The sequence below is a fragment of the Ipomoea triloba genome, chromosome 3, assembly GCF_003576645.1.
Source record: "Ipomoea triloba cultivar NCNSP0323 chromosome 3, ASM357664v1".
Lineage (NCBI taxonomy): Eukaryota > Viridiplantae > Streptophyta > Magnoliopsida > Solanales > Convolvulaceae > Ipomoea > Ipomoea triloba.
The window spans coordinates 20,365,559-20,386,248 of record NC_044918.1 but is presented as its reverse complement, the minus strand read 5'-3'; the positions used below and the strand labels follow the sequence as shown (position 1 = coordinate 20,386,248).

At 31.2% G+C, this 20,690-nt stretch overlaps 2 protein-coding genes across 3 annotated transcripts; both read right to left on the bottom strand.

The window, feature by feature from the left end:
• Window positions 1-11,628: 11,628 nt before the first annotated feature.
• On the bottom strand, window positions 11,629-15,778 carry LOC116014480 (DNA-directed RNA polymerase III subunit 1-like). Of its 2 annotated transcripts, XR_004097399.1 has the most exons (6): window positions 15,587-15,778; window positions 15,264-15,450; window positions 14,102-14,243; window positions 12,530-12,825; window positions 12,055-12,153; window positions 11,629-11,904 (listed from the first exon to the last, which is right to left on the bottom strand). XR_004097399.1 is itself a non-coding variant. In XM_031254542.1 (4 exons), the coding sequence occupies exons 2-4, from the start codon at window positions 12,632-12,634 to the stop codon at window positions 11,812-11,814; spliced, it is 297 nt and encodes a 98-aa protein (XP_031110402.1). In that variant the 5' UTR covers window positions 12,635-12,825; window positions 12,950-13,045; the 3' UTR covers window positions 11,629-11,811. The 2 variants fall into 2 exon arrangements, 1 of the variants encoding a protein (XP_031110402.1); XM_031254542.1 differs by lacking the exons at window positions 14,102-14,243; window positions 15,264-15,450; window positions 15,587-15,778 and adding an exon at window positions 12,950-13,045.
• Window positions 15,779-16,228: 450 nt separating this feature from the next.
• LOC116013046 (protein FAR1-RELATED SEQUENCE 5-like) lies at window positions 16,229-16,813 on the bottom strand. The gene has a single exon (XM_031252708.1). The coding sequence runs from the start codon at window positions 16,811-16,813 to the stop codon at window positions 16,229-16,231; it is 585 nt and encodes a 194-aa protein (XP_031108568.1).
• Window positions 16,814-20,690: the final 3,877 nt, after the last annotated feature.

Here is a 20,690-nt window from a genome sequence, read left to right as displayed (position 1 = left end):
CCCCCCCCCCCCCCCCCTTCCCAAGTGGTGTCAAATGGTGGATCACGAGTGGTGTCAAATGGTGGATCACTAATAAAATGTTCAATTTTAGTACTCCGTACTTTGAATATTTATTTATTGAAAGTTTACTAAATGTTCTTTTTTAAGAATACTACTTAAAATGACTCTTTTTTTTTAAATGAACATTTATTAGTGCTCCACATTATAATTTGCACATTTATCAATAACGTGCTTATTAAAATATGATTTCTGTTGAGCTGGACTAAACAATAAAAATATTGGTATTGGCCACAACCCAAAAGATTAAACATGCCGTGAGATTATATCCATTGATCTTGTCAAAATCAATGTCCAGAATGAACACGGATTAAAAAAAACATGGTGACAATTTGGTCATTTTGCGTATTGTTCAAACTTAAGGTGCATGTTTTCTGTGGTTAAGGTGCGTCGTGTTTTTTTTTTTTGAAAACAGGTGCGTCGTGTTAATACTTAACGTGTGTCATATTAATACTTAAGGTGCGCCAATTATGCACTTGAAAACTTAAGGTGCATTTTTTGTTGAAACTTAAGGTGCGTCATTCTAAAGCTTAAGGCGCGTCGTTTCAAAGCTTAAGGTGCGCCCTTTTAAAACTTAAGGTGCGTCATTTTAACATTTAAGGTGCATCAATTATACATTTAAGGTGTATAAGTTCTACACTTAAAGTGCGTCATTTTAACAATTAAGGTGAGTGATTTTACTACTTATGGTGCGTCTTTGTAACACTTAAGGTGCGCCATTTTAAAAGTTGAAGGTGTGCGATATTAAGACTTAAGGTGCGCCATTTTAACACTTACGATGCATCATTCTAACACTTAAGGTGCGCCATTTTTACATTCGTTCCAAGATGCGTATTTTTTTTTTCATTTATTTGAGCCGTTGATCTAGATTCGATCAATGGCTCAGATTTCACCGCATGTTCACACCTGTGAGATTCTTCGCACCAGATCTAATCTATATATATATATATATATATATATTCTTCAATTTCTTTAGTTTAATTATTACATTTTTCAATACTTGATTAAATAAGAGTTGGGTCTAGTTGAGCCAAACAATAAAAATATTAACCAAACCAAGCCCACATCCTAGAGGGAAAAAAAAAAGTAAATTGTTTCCTTCAACTTTTTTTTTTTTGAGTTTAGAATTTTGTTTAAAGACACTTGTTTCTTTACCAGGTAGTATCTGTTTTATACTTAATTCATAATTACAGAAAGATAAATTGTTAACTACAAATTACAAATACATATTATGTGTCTTTAATTTATTTATAATCACATAATTTATTAATTGTAAATACATAATATTTAATTGCAAACACATAGATTTTATATCAGGATTCACAATGTAATATGGATCAATGTCCATGGTATAACAATTGGCAAAATTTAGCTTTTTACAAGGCGTTTGGTGGGAGGGAATTACAATTTCATTCCACTCAATTCCACCTAATTTCGTAGGCAACTAAATCCTTCGTTTAGTTGGAGAGAATTGAAATTCCCTCATTTTCATGGAATTAGAATCCCATGGCCCCCTCTGGGATTTTAATTCCATGGATTTTAGGGAGAAAAATAGACAATCCTAAGACTAAATTACCAATCCCTTTGTTTAACCTAAAATTATGTTTGACCTTCCTTACTAGATTATAGCGTGTATTATTACGCCGTTCTTGAGCAAAGCAATAATCATTATAGGCCAATTTTAACCAAGTATGTTTTCTCAAAATTCTCAAGTATTTAAATTTGATATGTGTATATAGCTTATTTGCCTAAATTTTGAACAACGAAATTTTCATTTTGTGCGTTGATAGTGGGTGTGTTGTATAGTGTTCATTCTGTGCGCCGATCTATGCAACAATGAATGACGTGAGTTGTGTGTTTGTTAACTTTGTTTATAACAGCGAATAGATTCTTTATTTCTATGCAATAGTGATTAAAAATTTACATTATTTATAATAATAATAATAATAATAATAATAATAATAATAGACATTTTTTACTTTATATTACATTATTACTTATTCTCTTTCAATTCCTATGTATACCAAACATTGAAATTGAAATTCTTAGTAATTTTATTCATGCAAATCAAACACTAGAATTTAAACCCTTACTTTATTCTCATATTATTCTTTTTTCCATGAAATTGTAATTTCTTTTTCACCTAATTCCTTTCCTCCAACTAAACGCGCGTTAGAGTTGTGGAGTTTATGAATCCATTTATTCAGGGGATTGGTGCCTGCATGAATGCACATTTAAAATAATAGTTGTATTATACATTTTAAATTAATATGGTGATATTACATGGGTTTCGCCGGAGACACCGGGAATGAGACATTTGGGTATGATTGAGGATGGCGTAAGGACATATTAAGAAAATGGGACGAAATTGCAGCTGGCCGCCCTCCCTCCCTCCTCTTTTTTGTTTGTTGCTGTTTGCCTGTTTGGTGGGTCGATCCTCATCTAAATAAATAAATAATTAAACAAAAACATACACCCATGACCCAACACTATTTTTTTTTTCTTAAAAAAAAAAAAAAAAAAAAAAAGCTATATCCCTCTGTCTGAGGTTCGCTCCGGGAGGAGGGGGGCTCCGGGTTCTCCCGAAATTCTTCCCCACAAAGAGAGCTCACTTGCCACTTGAGCTACTCCATTGGGTTTGAGCATCTAATATATAAACATAAATATACAATCCAATTATAAACTTAAATTTTAATTTAAAATAGAACACATGTTTCAATTTAATATCAAAGCTATTATAGTCGATATATTGTTTGGGACCTATAAAAAAGTAATTTATTCGCAGTTGAGATGAATACATAGCTTTAATTACTCACTACATGACAACCAACGAAATTTACACAAAATTACATACAAAGTACCGACGGATGAATTCGAGAGGCAAATTGATATTATAAAAATGTGTGACGATTTTTGTTTGTTTCAATTAAAATAATTAAAGAAAATAAAGATGCGAATGCAAACTACTGGGTGTTAAATTATTAATATTATTTGGTAATGATTTGTTTGGATTATCCATGTTGTGCAATGATGACATAGTTTAACCAATAACAAGAACAATGGAACACAAGTGTGGAGTATTAAACTAATTTGGAAGTTCAAATATTCACCAAATTGTGGACATGAATTGTTTAAAATTACACAGCTGCGCTGTTGCAAAATTATATGATTCCAAACTTCCAGCGATAGAGTGGCCGGGGGGATTCAATTATGGCCGCAAATATTGAAGGTTTTGATTTGAGTTAGGCTCTTCATGTTAAAAAAATATACAATTTTGTGTTTAATTTTAAAATCAGATCGATTAGATTTACCTTCTGATGAATATGGACGGATATATTAGGATATATAGAATGAAGTAGGAAAAGCTGAGTGATAAAAAAAATGATATAATGCTTAAGAGTTAATTTCATGAATGGTCACTTAATTATTAATATTTATCAATTTTTATCATTCGATTTTCGTTTGGATCATAAATGATCGCTTGACTATTGATCTTTTATCAACTTTTGTCGTCGACTTTCAATTTGGTCATAAATAGTCTTTTGACTATTGATTTTGTTTCGAATTTGTTCTATCAATTAAATATTCATTTCGTAAACATTAAATTTAAGAATAATAATATAAAAATTGATTTGTTGTTGAGAAGGACAAATTGAGTTACTTTATTATTCTTAAATTTAATATTTACTAAATGAATATTTAACTGAAAGGTCACAAATATTATTTGTACTTTGAAAAGTATATAATTCAATTATACAATTTGTATTGAATTTATGAGAGGAAAAGAAAAAGATCGAATCCCTTTTAAAGCAAATGGTCAATGAAAATGAATAAAATAGGAATGTGTACCCATGGGTAGGGGTGGGGGTTGGGGGTGGCGGGGGGGGGGGGTCTATCTAGCATGAACATATATGTGTAGAGTTGTCTAGATAGAGGACAGATTAGGTAAAACGAGTAATTATTCTAAAAATTAAAATCATCATATCAATCGTAATAAATAACAAATGAAGATATACATTTAAAATCAAGAAGTAGTGATAATCCTATAAATAAGTATAAATTTGTGTATTTATCTAAAAATGATACATGTTAAACTTCATGATCTATCGTGCGTATTTAGACCAAAATAATACATGTTTGAACTGAAAAGATGCTTGTTTGAGTTGTCTATATTTAGTATAAAATAATACATGTAAAGGGAGTTCATCTAATGCGCATTTAATCTAAAACAATGAGGATTTTTTTTCGAAATGGTACAATTTTATCCAAGCTGATACATGAAAAGATTATGCATATTTGCAAAATTAAATGTTATCATCGTATCTTTCATTTAAACTTTTGCATATTAAAAAGGTCTTCCCAAAACAAGGTTAGTTTTCCTTAAAGTAATGTGTGATTTACAACTATTTATTCCAAAATAATACTGTTTTAGTCATAAATAATGCAATGAAAGTTTCACAATTTTACAAAAATGACAACGCTTTTTCATTAAGTTATAGATCCCACCCATTCACTATTTTGCAAGGGAAGAACAAGATTCATTTTCATTTTTCATAAACAACTATATTCTCATGTAATATTTTATATGTGTTAAGAGAATAAGTTAATAAAATCAAATTAAAATAAAAAAGCAATGATATTCAAATTTCTTAAAACATAATTCCAAAGAACGGTAAGAGGGAAAATCAAAGTTGTGTGTTTTCACGCTCTCCTTAAAATCAATTTATTACCGAATGTTGTAGCATCAGTCTCCCATGATAAAATGGATTACAACATTATTTTGAGCACTCAAATATAATGTTTCCAACGAATTGAATTTTTAATAGATAGTGCACTTTGTAATTTATTATCGAAGTGTTGGCAGAATAATAGAAAGAAAAAATGAGGTAGAAGATAGAGTAAATGTATGTTTTGATCATTTAAACCTTCGAAACAAACATTCTACTCAACAAAAGGTATTTGTAAGGAAAGACTAATTTAGTAGTACTTATGGCTAGTACTGTTAAAGTGGACCAGAGCTCGTAGGTTGGCTCGCACGTCCCGCGGTGGGGCAGGTTAGGACTATAAAAAAGATGGCACACAAAAGAGCAGGCCTAACGGAAGATGTAATTTTTTAAATTTATTTATTTTTTATAAATATATTGACGGAGTCCGTAGGCTAATTACTATATGTGCTAAGTAATATCATGTCATTAGATTACTGAAAACTTTTTATTTATTTACTAATACGCTAGTTGTATAAGTTTTTAACGTTAAATTCGTAAATATTTTGTTCAAGAGTTCAATCACTCAAAATTTATATATATATATGGCCCAGGAGAGAACTGAGAACACTTCGCAGCCGTCCACGTGTCCAGATCAACGGATCAGATGTAATTTTTGAAAAACAACGCGATGACATTTTCGTAAATAACTCAAACTTTGGTGCAAGTAATTGTGTTATAAGTGCACCTAATTTCACTTACAAGTGCACATATTTTCGCACCTATCAAGTTGAAGTAATTTACCTTGTTAACATTCATGCACCTAGGTGGTGCACCTAATTATAGCATTAGGTGCACATAGTTATAACATTAAATGCACTTAGTATTGATGCTCAATGTACAATTTAGTTGCACCTGTAATACATTTTACTTGCACTTGTGCACCTATTTGCACTTATAAGTGCAAGTAATTTACCTTGTTAACATTCATGCACATACTTATAACATTAGGTGTAGCTACATCTAGACACGTGGCGCGCTACGAAGTATTCTCAGTTCTCTCCTGGGCGAGTGGTTCTCACCTGAACGCGATCATATATATATTTGGCACAATTTTTAAAAAATACAAAATATACTCATTAATAAAAAACATTATTAATATTATATTCTAACCAACATTAAAAAATACAAAATAATTCTATACTTTTGTAATTTCACATAAAATCATCCTGTCAATGTCCATGTCAATGTTGAGTTATGAATGAGTTTTATTACATGGACTTCAATCTCTACTTTATTATTTTATTTCAGTGATGTTCTGTGGCAAGAGATGATAAATTATATTTATTTTTTAAGTTGTAAGTTTCAAGAAGTAAAAATAAAGAATAAAAGTTGAAAGTTGAAATAATATATTGAGTTATGGATTGGTGGGGTAGAATTAAGCAAGTAGCGAGGTTAGCCCGTAGGCGTAGACGGCAACATTGTCTCAAAACATACGACTTTTCAGTGTCCTATGTCCAATTGTCCATTGTCCAGCTTGGGCCTACACCCATGACTTATCTTGTCTTACCACGTGTTGTGATGGGAATGGGGGTGGTCCCCTACCTCTTTTCCATTCAATATTAATAACAATATATAAATAAAGTTTTTAAAAAAAAAAATATTCAAGAATGTAAATTGAGTAAATTATATTCGATAAAAAAATTGTATTAAAAAGATCATATGCGATACATTTGATTAATAGAGTGTTAACAAAAAATTGATATAATTTTATTTTAATTAACAAAAAAGTGCTTTATTTTATGAATATTTTGTTATATTTTATTTTTTTTAATTAATTGTTTATATATAAGTCTATACAAGTTGGTATGCTTTTTTTATTTCTTTATATATTCAGTAGTTAACTAGTTATCAATACATTGGTAGGTTTCTAAAAAGGTTATCAAATCAGACAACCTTAGTACATGCATCCTTTAAACATGAGTGTAGTGAATTGACTTGTCCATATTTTCAATCGAGTTTAGTTTCATAATTTTTGAATTAGTTTCTACGAGCAATCTCAACATGCATGTCGATCATTAGTGTACTATATGAAAAATACAGAGGAATCAACTCTTTCATATCATTTCTATATAATGAAATATATTTTCATGTATTATTTGACAAATTTTATTATTTAAATCTTACATTAGTGCATATCAGAACTACGATATAATATAATTAGGCAATTACTACAAAAGCCTTCACCAAGGATAAATGCATGCATGTACAAAGAAGTGAATTAAATTGGGAAGCTAAACTGTCCAAATAAGACAACAAAAATATTGACTGACACATGCCATTACAAGACTGAGAAGACTACTGAATTGAAGCTTTACTTTAGTGTACACTTGTTTATTCAATTGATAGTTTCCAGAGACAAATTTGGGTCATATTAATTGGAAACATTATATTGCTAACATGACCTTCGTGTTCGTGGCTTTGTTGTCCTTTAATGTCTTTAGTATTATTAACTTGCATGCCCTATATATATTTAGGGTAGAGAAAAGACGCGCAAAAGAGAAATAAAAACTAATTACAATCATTTATCTGAAAAAATCTAACATATCAATATATCATATATATATATATATATATATATATATATATATATATATATATATGGCCTAGTTTAGGTGCAACTGATTCTTCTCGTGTAGTCTAGTGCATTTACATATATGCTTGGTGGTGCATCTACTCCTAAACGCACCACAAAACACTCATAAGTGCATCACATACATACTGCTCATAAGTGCAGCACGGGTCTCAGATATTTCCTGTAATGGTTGGTACATTTAGGCTTTAGCTATGCTTCATAGTGCATTTAGATATGTGCACCATAGATCACTACTAAGTGCACCACATATCACTCCTAGGTACACCACATATCACTCCAAAGTACACCGCATTTTCCATTAGTGCACAACAGACCAACACTTTGTGGTACACCATAGATCACTCATACGTACACCACATACCAGCACTTAATGCACCGGTCAAATATCCATGGTGTAAAAAATTACTAAAATTGCCACTTTTTTTTTTCATCTTCATTGATTTTCAACCGTTGATTTTAGCGCATCCAATGATTCAGATGAGTCCGCACGATTGCATGGGAGCAACCAACCGCACCAGAATCATATATATATATATATATATATATATGTCCTCATTCCCATGAGAATTAGTGATTAGATGTAAAAATGTAAGATTTCTGAGAATATCATTACAATAACCTTTAATTGAGAAATGATGTGTATTGTATTTAATTAATAATTATCAAATATTGTACTAAATGAACTCAAGTGAATGAATTGAAACTCGAGGTCATATTTATAATGAAGATATTGTGCAGTTGATTGGTAAATATATTACTACATGGTTGTTTTTTGTATTGTATATTACTTATGCTTTCACTATTTTAGTAATATTGAAAAAAAAATGCTAGCTATAAAATGCAATAGATGAATCAATATATTTCTATATAATCATCATCTCCCAATGACCTTGTAAATAATTTTATAAATTTAATTTAATTAGCTATAGGCTGTCTCATGTTTAATGTTATTCATTTCAAATATACAAAAAATAATAATAATATGATCACAGCTTTCGAAAAACATAATGCTAAAAAATATGAATATATTAATTGCATTCAAATTAAACTTGTTCTCCTCAACGTAACTTTATAACTCTTTATATCTTTTTTTTTTTTTTGACTATCAATAAATAAATTTCTCTCACTGCAAATCGGTCAAAAAAAATTATGTTAAATAAAAAACAAATTTCATTGAATGCATCTAGGATGGTCCCCACAATGGAAGGCAAAGTAACCGTATTAAAATATAAAGTCACAGATATCCAAATTCTCTTAAAAAAAAAAAAAAAACTCAATTCATATTATTTATTCACATGACATTATTTGTAAATATTTGAAAAGAAAAACTCTTCATTTATATAGGTTATCTATAAATTGATCAACTTTACTAAAAACTAATAAAAAAGGTAAGTACACAATAGTTAAATATAAAAAATTTAATATAATAATTATACGTCAAAAAATGAATATTAGAGAGTGTTTTTAGTAGAAGAATGTAACACGAGTTGTTTAATAATAATAAAAAATACATGAGATTTGGGTTTAAAATAGATCAAACATTAGGTTTAACAATAGGCATTATTTTTAACATGGATTGTATTTAAATGGAAGTGATTCATCAATCCTTAACCAAATATCAAGGGTTTGATTTTTGACTTTAGCCTTTGGGTATGAAGCAGCCTTAAATCTCTAGCCCAACTGTCTCACCCAATAGATGTGTTTACAATTCAGCGAGTGACCGTGAATTAGTCACTGTGTCAGACAGTGAAAATCTTGGGCTCCATTTTCTTTAATAAATACAAGATTATCCACCGGCCATAGATAAATTATTAAGTTTATCAAATGGTACACGACAACAGTTAGCAAGATTGTCGACTGTCCCATGATTCCCACGACAAAAATCTTGGATTTCCATAGTGATTGATGAACTTTGGGAAAAAAATTAAACTAAAAAACAATAAAAAATTCTAAAGGAACATTGCTTTCAGTTCATGACAAAAGCATGATAATTTTCGATATTTATTTTTTTATATATAAAAAATATTGAGGTTTGGTCGGCAATTGATGATTAAGAAAGTTGATTGAGGGTTTTAATTAATTATTATAAAAGTTGTAACAATTATTTAAAAATGGAGCAGAGCTAACAGGAATTAGACAGCTCATGGAAATTGTGGGTGTGAGATGACATCAAGTTTATTGGGTTGATGATTACACGATAGAGTACAGATTATTAATTAGTAATTAATTATGCCATAACTCACTTTAATTTTGCCTTCTTTGACACTTGGTGTATCGTTTTGATTAGCCAAAGTTTTGGATATTTTTAATTTATTCACTTTTTAAATCTTTGTTTGTGAGAATATGCTTCATTTTGTTTTATATTTACAATGAATCTAAAGTGTTATGAATACTTCATTGGACTATAAGGGCCATTGGCACAATTTATCTTTGCTGTTAATTGTTTCAAGATTAACATGTATGATAAGTCTCAAAGTGTATAATCTTTATATTTGATAGGATGATTGTTAATCACAAGTGCTTTATATTCAAATATTAACTCCATCATTAAATAATATTCATTGAGCTCATATTAGGTTCAAGACCCTATAGTTAAGTAACATTGTCATGTTAGTTTACCTAGATCAAAATAGTATACCAATTGTCCAAAGGCATTTCCATTGCTAGTCTATCCCCCCAACAAAAAAAAAAGAAGATAATTTCTACAATTCTATATGGTGCTAAATTCTTTGCTAAAACTATATCATATTATCGTGTACTTTATTAGGACATCCACATTAGTGATTTTTTCATAGTTTTTTATGAAAACAAGGCTTATATAGACTATGGAAGAGAGAGAGATGAGAGAGAATTATTGGAGTCTCTATGCAAGAAGTGATTTTTTGTGGGACCTGCAGGAAAGAGAAAAGGGTAGGGAAAGATGATTGGACATGCGTGTGCTGCACTGACTCGCCCAGCGGGGCGCATAAGTGTTCTGTTTTTTTGTTTTTTCTTCCTTTATCTCCTAGTTGGCACCTCAAAACCACTCATAAACCTCACTATTAAGGATGCTAGTAGTATTAAAAGAGAGGGATATAATTTTATCAAGCATATAGTACATCTACAACACCATCATATTATCATATACAATTTCACAGAATTAAAAAAACGAATAGTGTGTGAACATTTGGTATACTTTTGTTCACCAAATTACATCAAAAAAGGCTTTAAACTTCAAACCAAACCGGTAGAATTCATATTTTTACATTAATAGTTAAGAGGTGGGCTTTTATTTTCTATTATTTTTATCATCTCGATATTTTTTTGCCCCGTCATTTTCCTTTCCAAACTTTGAGCACTAAAATCTAATTATATGTTGGCTTAAAAAGAAAAGAAAAAAAGAAAGTAAAAACAAGAGTAGTTAATGCCCGCATGCAGCAATGGCAATACATACAGGCTGCTTTGTTGGTAAATGGTGGTCCTGCAAATGGATTGCCTCTTTTAGACGTCATTTACAAGGAAGGACGTGTTTGGCAAGTGTCAGGGGTCCCCTATCCCCCTCTGTTTTGCTTTTCAAAATCTTAACTCTATCACCCTCTTTCATCATTTGTTTTCTTCTCACTGGACCCCCTGCCCCTATTCTAACTAAATATTACTCTCCATTTATCTATCTTCTTCAAAACCAACTATCTTTTGAAAAGCTGGAAAACTCTTCACTATTTTTTCTCTCCTCCATTTTGCTCTTTTTTGAGCTTTTCAACTTAAACACAATCTTCATTTCTTTATGTTGTTTTCCATTTCTCTTAAAAGTGTCCAATTTAGTGAACAAACAACATTCATTCCCCTATGAACAAATATGAAGTTGCTCACAATAAATATGACCCACTAAGGGAGGAGGATCTTTCTCCCCAGGGCATGTGCCTATTGGTTTTCCTAGAAGGATAGTTGTTCCTTCCAAGTCTTCTTCTTCCGGCGTTCAACGCCCTGTGACGCGTTCTCAGGCTGTGCTTATAACAATCTAATTGATAAATTCAAAAGGCATAATGTTCAAAAGTAATAATAATATGCTTCTTGTTTGTTTCATAGATTCCTGAAGAGTCTTGATTCTACTTTTCTTTAGTCCATCGTTGTTATATATGACTGATATCACAACTAGTCATAAAGTTTGTGAAAACTCATTAAACAGGCCACTTAGGTTTCCAATCTGTTCTGGTTACTTAAGTCCTTTAAGGAGTTCTCCACACATTTTGAGGGAAGATCACAGAAAATTAATACCTATTTTGGTTCTCTAGCCTTGATGACTTATTTGCACAAGGGAAGAATACTTGAAATGCAAAGAACACAAAAATGACAATTTTTTTAAAGGCAATGAACCACATACTAATGAATATTCATAAAAGTGTGATAAACATTCACTCAATTTCGCACGGTTCTGTCGTACAAAATTGAAAGATCCTCCAGAGCCTTCATAAGCCTCCGTAACATATACCCTGTGTCAGCAGTTTTAACCTGTATTGATAAGAAAGTTTGAAAAACGATGAAATCTCAGTCTAGATGTTTAGTAGGGCAAAACATAATCTGTAAATCAGAGAAAAAATTGAGATTAATACAAATTAGCATCATTAACTATTGAAATAAGACAATGATTAAAAGCATTACCGCTGTGTCTACAAGGCCTTCTCTTCCACCCATAATGTGGAAAAAAAACTCAGTAGCACTTAAACCATCATAAAATGAACTGGCGATGAATCCTTTAGCCTGAATTTACAATCAAATCGATAAACTTCAGAACATAAACTATCATATGTAATTGATGTTAGACTATACATACATTGTTACGCACATTCAGCTTAATCTTCGCATAACAAAAAGAATGATAAAGATGAGACTAAATGAATTCAGATCAAATAATTTAGGAGGGTTTGAAGCCTATTCCGTGTTTCCATTTAAATGAACTAAATACTCAGTGCAGGTTAGCATCCTCAAATTTTAAGGTCAAACAAACAGCAGAAAGTCAAAAGCAAATAACAAGCACCAAGTTGATATGGTGTTCTAGCTAAACATAGTACCAGAATTAGGACAGTCTACAATTTAGAAAGCCAATGTAACATTTAAAAAAACGTAAAGAACTTACAGCTGGAAATTTTGATTTTGTAGGAAAATGAGGAAGACTCCGATCCATGAATCCATTTGGAGCACGACGACCCCCAACAGATTGCTGGCCGACACATGCAATCATCTGACTAATATTGATTACTGAGCCTTTTGAACGTTTGTAGCTCAAGTTCCCCCTTGTTAAATGAAGCTATATACGTTTCACATGTCCCAATCCCCTTCTCTATTTCCATTTTCTTCTTTTCAACTAACTCCTTTCCTGGTTGGACATCATCGATGCCAATTGAAAATCCATGATTCCCTATCCAACGGGCACTGTCATAACGCAACCTTTTCAGTTAACTGAATATAGCAAGATATAATGAAATCAAAATAACAATTTAACAAGTACCATTAAAAAAAATTACTTATTAAATTCTATCCATCATTAAGTTTATACCATGAAGAGAAATTTCAGACATAGCCCAGGTCTCATAATCAATACTTTCTTAATTTCAGGCATCCTGAAAAAGAGTCTGCTCTAGTTTGGGAAAAGTAACTACTCTTTTTACCTTAATTCTTATCTAACTAAAATACTAACATGAAATGAAATAGTTGGTGATAACTGCAAAACTGTTTCAGTGAGAAACAATTATTTTTTATTGTGCTAAAATGGACAGTAGCAAAGATAAGAATATGGGGTGATTAGACAGGTTAGGTTCAAATGACAAAAACTATATAGAGTTGAACTTTATCACAACTTATTAAAAAACTTTAATTGAATATAGTATTATAGTTAATGACCATTTGACTAAAAGCAACCAATTGAAGGTGACAGTTATATCATCTGGTTGTTTAGCAGAAGAAAAAATGGTTCAAATAAATATACTCAAGTAATGCAGGAAGCCAAATAAATATAGATGAGTGTAAGAATCCAACACTAGGTGTTGAAGCAAGTAGGCTGGACTACAAAAGAACGATACTGACACAAATTTAGTATGAAAAATGTGTCACACAACTCTGTGTATGTATATACATGTCTCCCTTTGTGTATGTATACACACACACATCTACGCTTCAAACCCTAAATAAAGATTGAGAATTTGAGATAGTACTTCAATGGGACTTTAAATCTGGAAAATCAGACGTTACTAATACAATAGCTTCTAATTCATACATCACAAAATTTTGAATATTTTCCAGGCATATACCAACAACTAAAATAAATATAGAAAGGAATACACATAATGGTAATTTACAATTGAGCACTCCTACATCCAGTGTTATTAAAACCAGACTGAACTGCAGTTAAATAGAAAAATGGTTCACTTTTTGTCAAATACCAACTATGCAATCCACCCATTTGACCCGCCTCTAAACTGCAAAAGTTATGTAACACCAGCAGTTTTTAACCTTTTTAAGTTGTTATCCAATCCAAAGGTTGAACCATAATTTTAATATTCATGGGTTAATGGGTAGATCAGTTTTAATAAAACTGCCTGCATCGAACATAAAAAAAAATGTAAATTTTCCTTTGGACATATCATTCTAAAGAACCCTCCGTATGAAGGATTTGCAATAACAGTAGAACTACTGCTCCATAACCAAGTACCTTGCAAATGCATTTCAAAATGTCCACAATGATGGGTAGATATCCAACATTAAAAACTGGTAAAGCAAGATTCAAGTATCCACAGACATTCTTTGAAATCTCCATTGCATGTGGCACAAGATTTGGTCTTGTTTGGAGGCCCCTGAAACCCAAAGTTGTGTGAGTTATCTACAATGGTAGGCAAGATATAATGGACATAAATGAGAGGCAGTCATTCTAAAACATTTAACCATCGTTTCCACTGTTAGTTTGTCAAATTTGCTTCCATTCCAATGATCTGAGACAAATACCATAAATTTATTCTTATTCATTTCTCAAAATGAATATAGAAATGGTGCAAAATGCAGGTAAAGTGATATAGATTAAGATCAGTAATGCCAAAGTGGTTAACAGCATAATTTTACAAAAAAAAACAAAATATGCATTCAAGCATTTCGTGCTAATGAATCAAAAGGAATGCCAACTGAACAAGCCGTATTTCATTACAATGTTTATTAGCATCCATCCTCAAAATTGAATATTAGCACTCCAGCTTTACTCAGGGCCCAAAAAATCTGTCCAGTCAGTGTATGGCTCTAAATCTACTATGTACCATTTTACAAACCATAGAGAACTTTGTGTTGTATCAAAGCAATAAATAAAGAACACAAACAGCTATGGATGTCAATAGAAGATAAAGTACAAATTGAAGAAACCCAAAACAGTTATAATGAATAGGACTTGCAATTTATTATTTTATATAAGGAAAAACAATTGGCTTCATTCGCTATCAAGCTTAAAAGTAGCATTGAGGACTTGGTTTAATAATGGCATCCATGCCAAGTTGTAACAAGCTTTTTATCAAGCCAAATGCTAATAGTTTTGTTTTAAAGCTTGCTTCTCATAATTAAAACTTAGACAATGCATTCCTATACTTATCACAAGGGTCTAATAGGATTGGGAATAGGATTATATTCTTGGAAGCATCATAGTAAACTCCACAATAGACTTCAACTTCAGCTGATTTGATTACTTCAGAACCAGAGAAAGTTGAAAACTGAATACTTTTTCTGTAAAGTGGCAATGAAATTAGAGTAAATGTATAGGTTAAACTCAACTTGAAGACGCCTGAAAAGAATGGGAAAAAAGATCAAGGTGAAATTAAGAAGAGCAGAAAGCACACATTTTCCGAGGGCCCACATCTTCAATGTAGGGCTTCTTGGTGAATTGCAGTTCTTCTCTTTTCCTCATCATCATCTTGACCACCTCTAACCTCAATCAACTTGTTTGTGGGGAGGTACCTCTACTCTGGAAAGTTGATCACTCTATATTCGTCCTTAGGGTTCAGCCAGAGCATAAGCAGCAATGCACTATTGTAAATTGATCAAGGTCCAACGGATATTAGTCATCATAAAGAATATAAATTGATTGAAATTAAGATTGCATTTACATCGCATTATATTTAGTTAATAAATACACCACTGTGATTTCAAATCCACTACATACACTGATTGCAGAGTCTGCAAACGTCTACAGCCCGTGAAAACCCAAAGGCAGAGCAAGCAAAGCAGAATGGGTCACCAAAGCCAAAGCCTTATGGCCAAAAACACCGGTAAACCACGTCAAAGGGCGAAGGTGAAACACCTGAAGTGCAGTGCTGAACCAGTTACGTTATTTTCTAGGGTTTTGAAACAAGTGGGATTGGATCATCTTTCACGCCTACTTCAGCAGTTGATACTACTTGAGAAGTGGATGAATTTTTTATTTTTTACTCGTATTTCAGATAATGAATTTGTTATAATATATTAAATATATTTGGATTGATATACAATGATATAAATTAAAACATCAAATATTATATAGTGCAATTGAAGATATGTTTTGGATGGATTATATTTTGGATTAATATTTGATGCACCGCCGGTGTATAGATGCTATACACCGGCGGTGAATGACAAGGTGACACATCATTTTTTTAAAAAATCAATACTTAAGACTTTATTGTATTAGGAAACTTTGTACTTCTTATTAACAAAATATATCACTTTCCTAAACATATTAATTACTTCTATTTTCCTATATCAATAATTACGTTATATATGTATATATAGTCATCTAATTTCCTATATCAATTTCCTAAATCTAACGTCACAAAAGTTCNTCAATCAAATTCCTTTGAGATTTTGTCCTCTTTCTATGAACTCGATGAAATCGAGCACTACTAGGAGAAGCAAGCACATGATTATGATCTCTAGTAAATTTAGATATTACCCATTTGGCTTCGTCTTTTCTAGATACAGAAATCATAGCTTTGCATCCCATGCGTGTTTCATCAGGTGGAGGCTTTTTCCTATTGTCCCGCTGTAAATATTTTTTAGCACGGTAACCTTCCTTTGAACAAACAAACTCTTGTCCAATAACCATTTGATTCTTTCTAGACTTTAGTATGCGGCTTTTGCGAATTCCAAATCCTTCATGTTTTGCATAATTAGTATAGCACATTAAAGCATCATCTAGTGATTGAAACTCCATTCCAATACATAACTCTATTGTCTCATTATTCACATCACTCTTCACATTCTCACTGGCATCTTGTTCAATCTCACATATATTAAATTCACCATTATTCACCAATTCATCATGATTGCTTTCACTCAATTGTGTAGGAATTTCAAAACCATGATCTTCTTCAATTTCAACTATATTATGATCTTTATCATGGAAAGTAGCCATTATTAATCTGTAAAGAAATATATAATTAAACGGATTAGAACACAAACCATGAATATGGACATATATCAAGGTGTTAAAAGACTATTGTCACCAAGTACCAAAATAGTAAAAGGAACAAAAAAAAAAGATAGATGAAATAAAATAGTGATTACAATGTTCATCATTCTTAGCCACTAACAGAATTATACATATTATACTCTTAAAATTTAAGACCCAAAAACCTATAAATCAAGTTACAAACTCAACCTTTTCACTTTATATTAAAAAGTATAGTTTTTTTTAAATTTTACATACAAACTAAAAGAAAAAAGAATTATAACTTTACAACAGAATTTGAATAATAAAAATTAAAAAAAAAAACTTACCGAAGAGAACGCTTTAGTAATGGAGTACTGATAAAGATTCTTACACAGAAAGAAGATTGACAGATTGAGTTCTTATAACAGATAAAATTTGGATTTTGATGAATATATATTCTTGCAATTGTCTATAATAGTGACTAAGGTTGTAATTAAATTTAGGAGTTTATGGGTTTAAATAGATTTAGGACTTTAGATACACATAGGAAATTAGATGATTTTGTTAATTAAAATTACAGAATCCTTAATTATATGTATAAAATGTTATTTTCAAAAAAAAAATGTATAAAACGTTAGATGCACAGTAGTTTAGATAGATGACTTTTGTGACTTGTATGCTTTTGTCTTAGGAAATTGATATAGGAAATTGATATAAGAACTTTTGTGACGTTAGATTTAGGAAATTGATATAGGAAATTAGATGACTATATATACATATATAACGTAATTATTGATATAGGAAAATAGAAGTAATTAATATGTTTAGGAAAGTGATATATTTTGTTAATAAGAAGTACAAAGTTTCCTAATACAATAAAGTCTTAAGTATTTTGCAAAAAAGGACTCGGTCATTATTGATTTTTTTAAAAAATGATGTGTCACCTTGTCATTCACCGCCGGTGTATAGCATCTATACACCGGCGGTGCATCAAATATTAATCCTTATATTTTTTGATGTTATCCTTGTTTGAATTCGAGCAAATAATTACTGAATTAATAGTGAATATGTAGATGTATGAATGCGATGTTGGAACTTTAGAAATTTTTATAAATTTGACAAATATACTCGTTCTCTAGTAACTTAATTATAGGAATCAATTGCTATTCTAATTCGTATATATGGAAAATATAATTCTGTGTTGATATATAGCAATTTTGCCATCTTGGAAAAGAAAATATAATATCACCAGTTGTATTTACACATTATTGAAAATCTCTTTGTAGACTACATTGGTAGTAGCAATACAATCTTGTTCTTGTTCATCCTCATTTAGAACTAACACTTTCAGGCCATCAGGATGAGTGACTCGGGAGAAAGCCACGTACAATTGACCGTGATTAAAGACTAGTTTTCTCAGCAATAATCCAACATGAGTTAGTGTTTGGCACTGTTTTTTTTTTTTTAAATGCTTGAACTTGAAGGACAATCTCGTATCAGAAGGATAAGAACTTTGGTTCGTTCATGTGTCCCATTAACTATTATTGCTTCAACAATGTGATCTGCCAATCTTGTGACAATGAGCCGGTACCACTAAAAAGACCAAGAGAATGATTTATCTTCCGCAATAACATAACAGACGCACTGACCTTTAATGTCAATGAATTATAAAAAAAAAAACCATACAATCACAAATTATTTAATAATTTAGGAGTGTGTACTTCTGATAGATTTTCACCGTCTGATTATGCCTTACATAAAGAGTTACAACTTAAATATGTTCATTCTTTTACAATGTTCATGTTGCACATGTACTGATTAATTTGATCAACGACATCTAAAGTCGACGAGAGGATCACTTGACTTTCTAGCTGTGACTCATCAAACGTGTCATATCTTGAGCTAAAAATTTTAAAAAACCACTTTCAATGTAATCAAAACATTGAGTCATAACAGTATTACCATTGAAATTTTAATTTTATGATCTACATGTATATATTCTATATAATTTTTTCCATAAAATTAATTTTGATAGTCAAACTACAAAATATATTAATTTTATCAACCACTAAATTTCAAAATGTTTTAAATTCACAGATATATATAAGTAAAACTTCATCTAAAGCCTAATTTTTTGTATCAATATTTCATACAACATTCAAATATCATTTCAATTGTATTACAATTTCATTCGGCAATAATTTACACAACATTATGTGAACCATGGTCTACGTGGTAACAGTTGCATTAATAGATAGTCCCTACTCCCTACTGAGAACCTGCAGTCTAGGCTGGCAAAATATGGCCCACAGTCCGGTGCCTGACTGTCAGCATCGTCAAAGTGGACTACAGTCCTACTTCTACAGTATATGCGCCCCTTTCAGCCTTTCTGCCCATATTGCTTTCCTAATTCCCATGCACAGTAAAAGACCCAAGACAACATCCCTACTTTTTGGCTGTGGTAGTAGGGCAAGGGCAATAGGGTCTTTCTTTCTAGAAAAGGCAAAACAGTAGACCTGACAAACTTGCATCTTACATACATGTGCTAGCTCTGTAACACTGGCAATTATTGTCAAGGTGATGTTGCTTTCGACTTGACACCATATCACAAATTTCTTATATAAGATTTTCCTGGTATATTTAGTATTTTCGCTGTCGAACATCGTAAATAATTCTTTCACTAAATTAACAATTTACTTGAAGATTTAAGGCTTTTTTATATATCCAAAGTCAAATATCGAACCTTTGATATTTAATTTTTTTAGTACTATTGACTCTGTTACAATATAATATATGTTTATAACTACTTTCTCAACTAAATGAAGCACAAAGAGCCATATGCATATATATCGTATATTTATTGATTATTAATGAGTTTATTGATTTCACTATGTGTTAATTATCTTTTTTGACGGTAAAAGAGCATTTATAACCCAGTGGGATAGCTCAAGTGGCAAGTGAGCCTCTTTGTGGGGAAGAATTTCAGGAGAACCCGGGTTCATTCCCACAAGTGAAGATTCCCCCTGGACCAGTTCCCGTGCCTCCCGGAGCAAACGTGGGTGGACCCCGGACCGTTAAAGGGACGGAGAGAAAGACTTTGTAAATTTACCAAAAAAAAAAAAGCATTCATTAATCATAAATCATCACTTAATCACAAATAGAAGGAGGGAACTACTAATCCAAACCTGTGAGTTAGACTGATAAGTGATAACCCATAGCTCTAGCAATGGAATTGAATGAGGTACTCTGTTAGCTGAACCTCTAACATGAGTCATGTTAAAGATACATTAGATGGCAAAAGATTTGTTAAATAATTGGTTCTTTGAAATGTTATGACACTTATTACATATCATATCATTTCACAATTTTCTTTTTAAAAAAAATGTTGGTCCAAATATTATTTTCCTTTACTAAATATTTGTAATTAACTATATGTTTTCCTATATATTGGATAAGAATAAGAGAGGAAAGCTTATGAACACTTCAAATTCTCAGCTAGACTGTCATTCTACTAACAGCCACACATTGACACTAACTTCAATGGTGACAAAATACTCAGACCTCTAATTAAATTGGAAAAGATTCACATCATCTCATTCAAACCTCAAAGAGTATATAAAATTATAAATAACATAGAAAATTCGAAAAACATTTTTCAAAAGTCATTTTACGGGTTACTAAACACACTCTAAAATTATTTCAATTAATTGGGATCCTTACAACGGGGTAATATTTTGTGTAAACTAAATGAGAAAAATAAATTGAAAAATATAGCATAGTAGTACAGAAGCCGTGAAGCAATTAAAGAGAGTTAGGTAGCAAAAAGGCAAAGAGCCCGTGAATATCACCTAATATATCA

What these genes read in the sequence shown, in the direction of transcription:
- LOC116014480 (XM_031254542.1), bottom strand. Translation starts at nt 12,634, where the DNA reads ATGATTGCATGTGTCGGCCAGCAATCTGTTGGGGGTCGTCGTGCTCCA. An exon ending in CAAAATCAAAATTTCCAGCT is followed by an intron (nt 12,154 to 12,529) that starts GTAAGTTCTTTA and finishes TTGTAAATTCAG; the next exon opens with GCTAAAGGATTCATCGCCAG. An exon ending in AAGGCCTTGTAGACACAGCG is followed by an intron (nt 11,905 to 12,054) that starts GTAATGCTTTTA and finishes TTATCAATACAG; the next exon opens with GTTAAAACTGCTGACACAGG.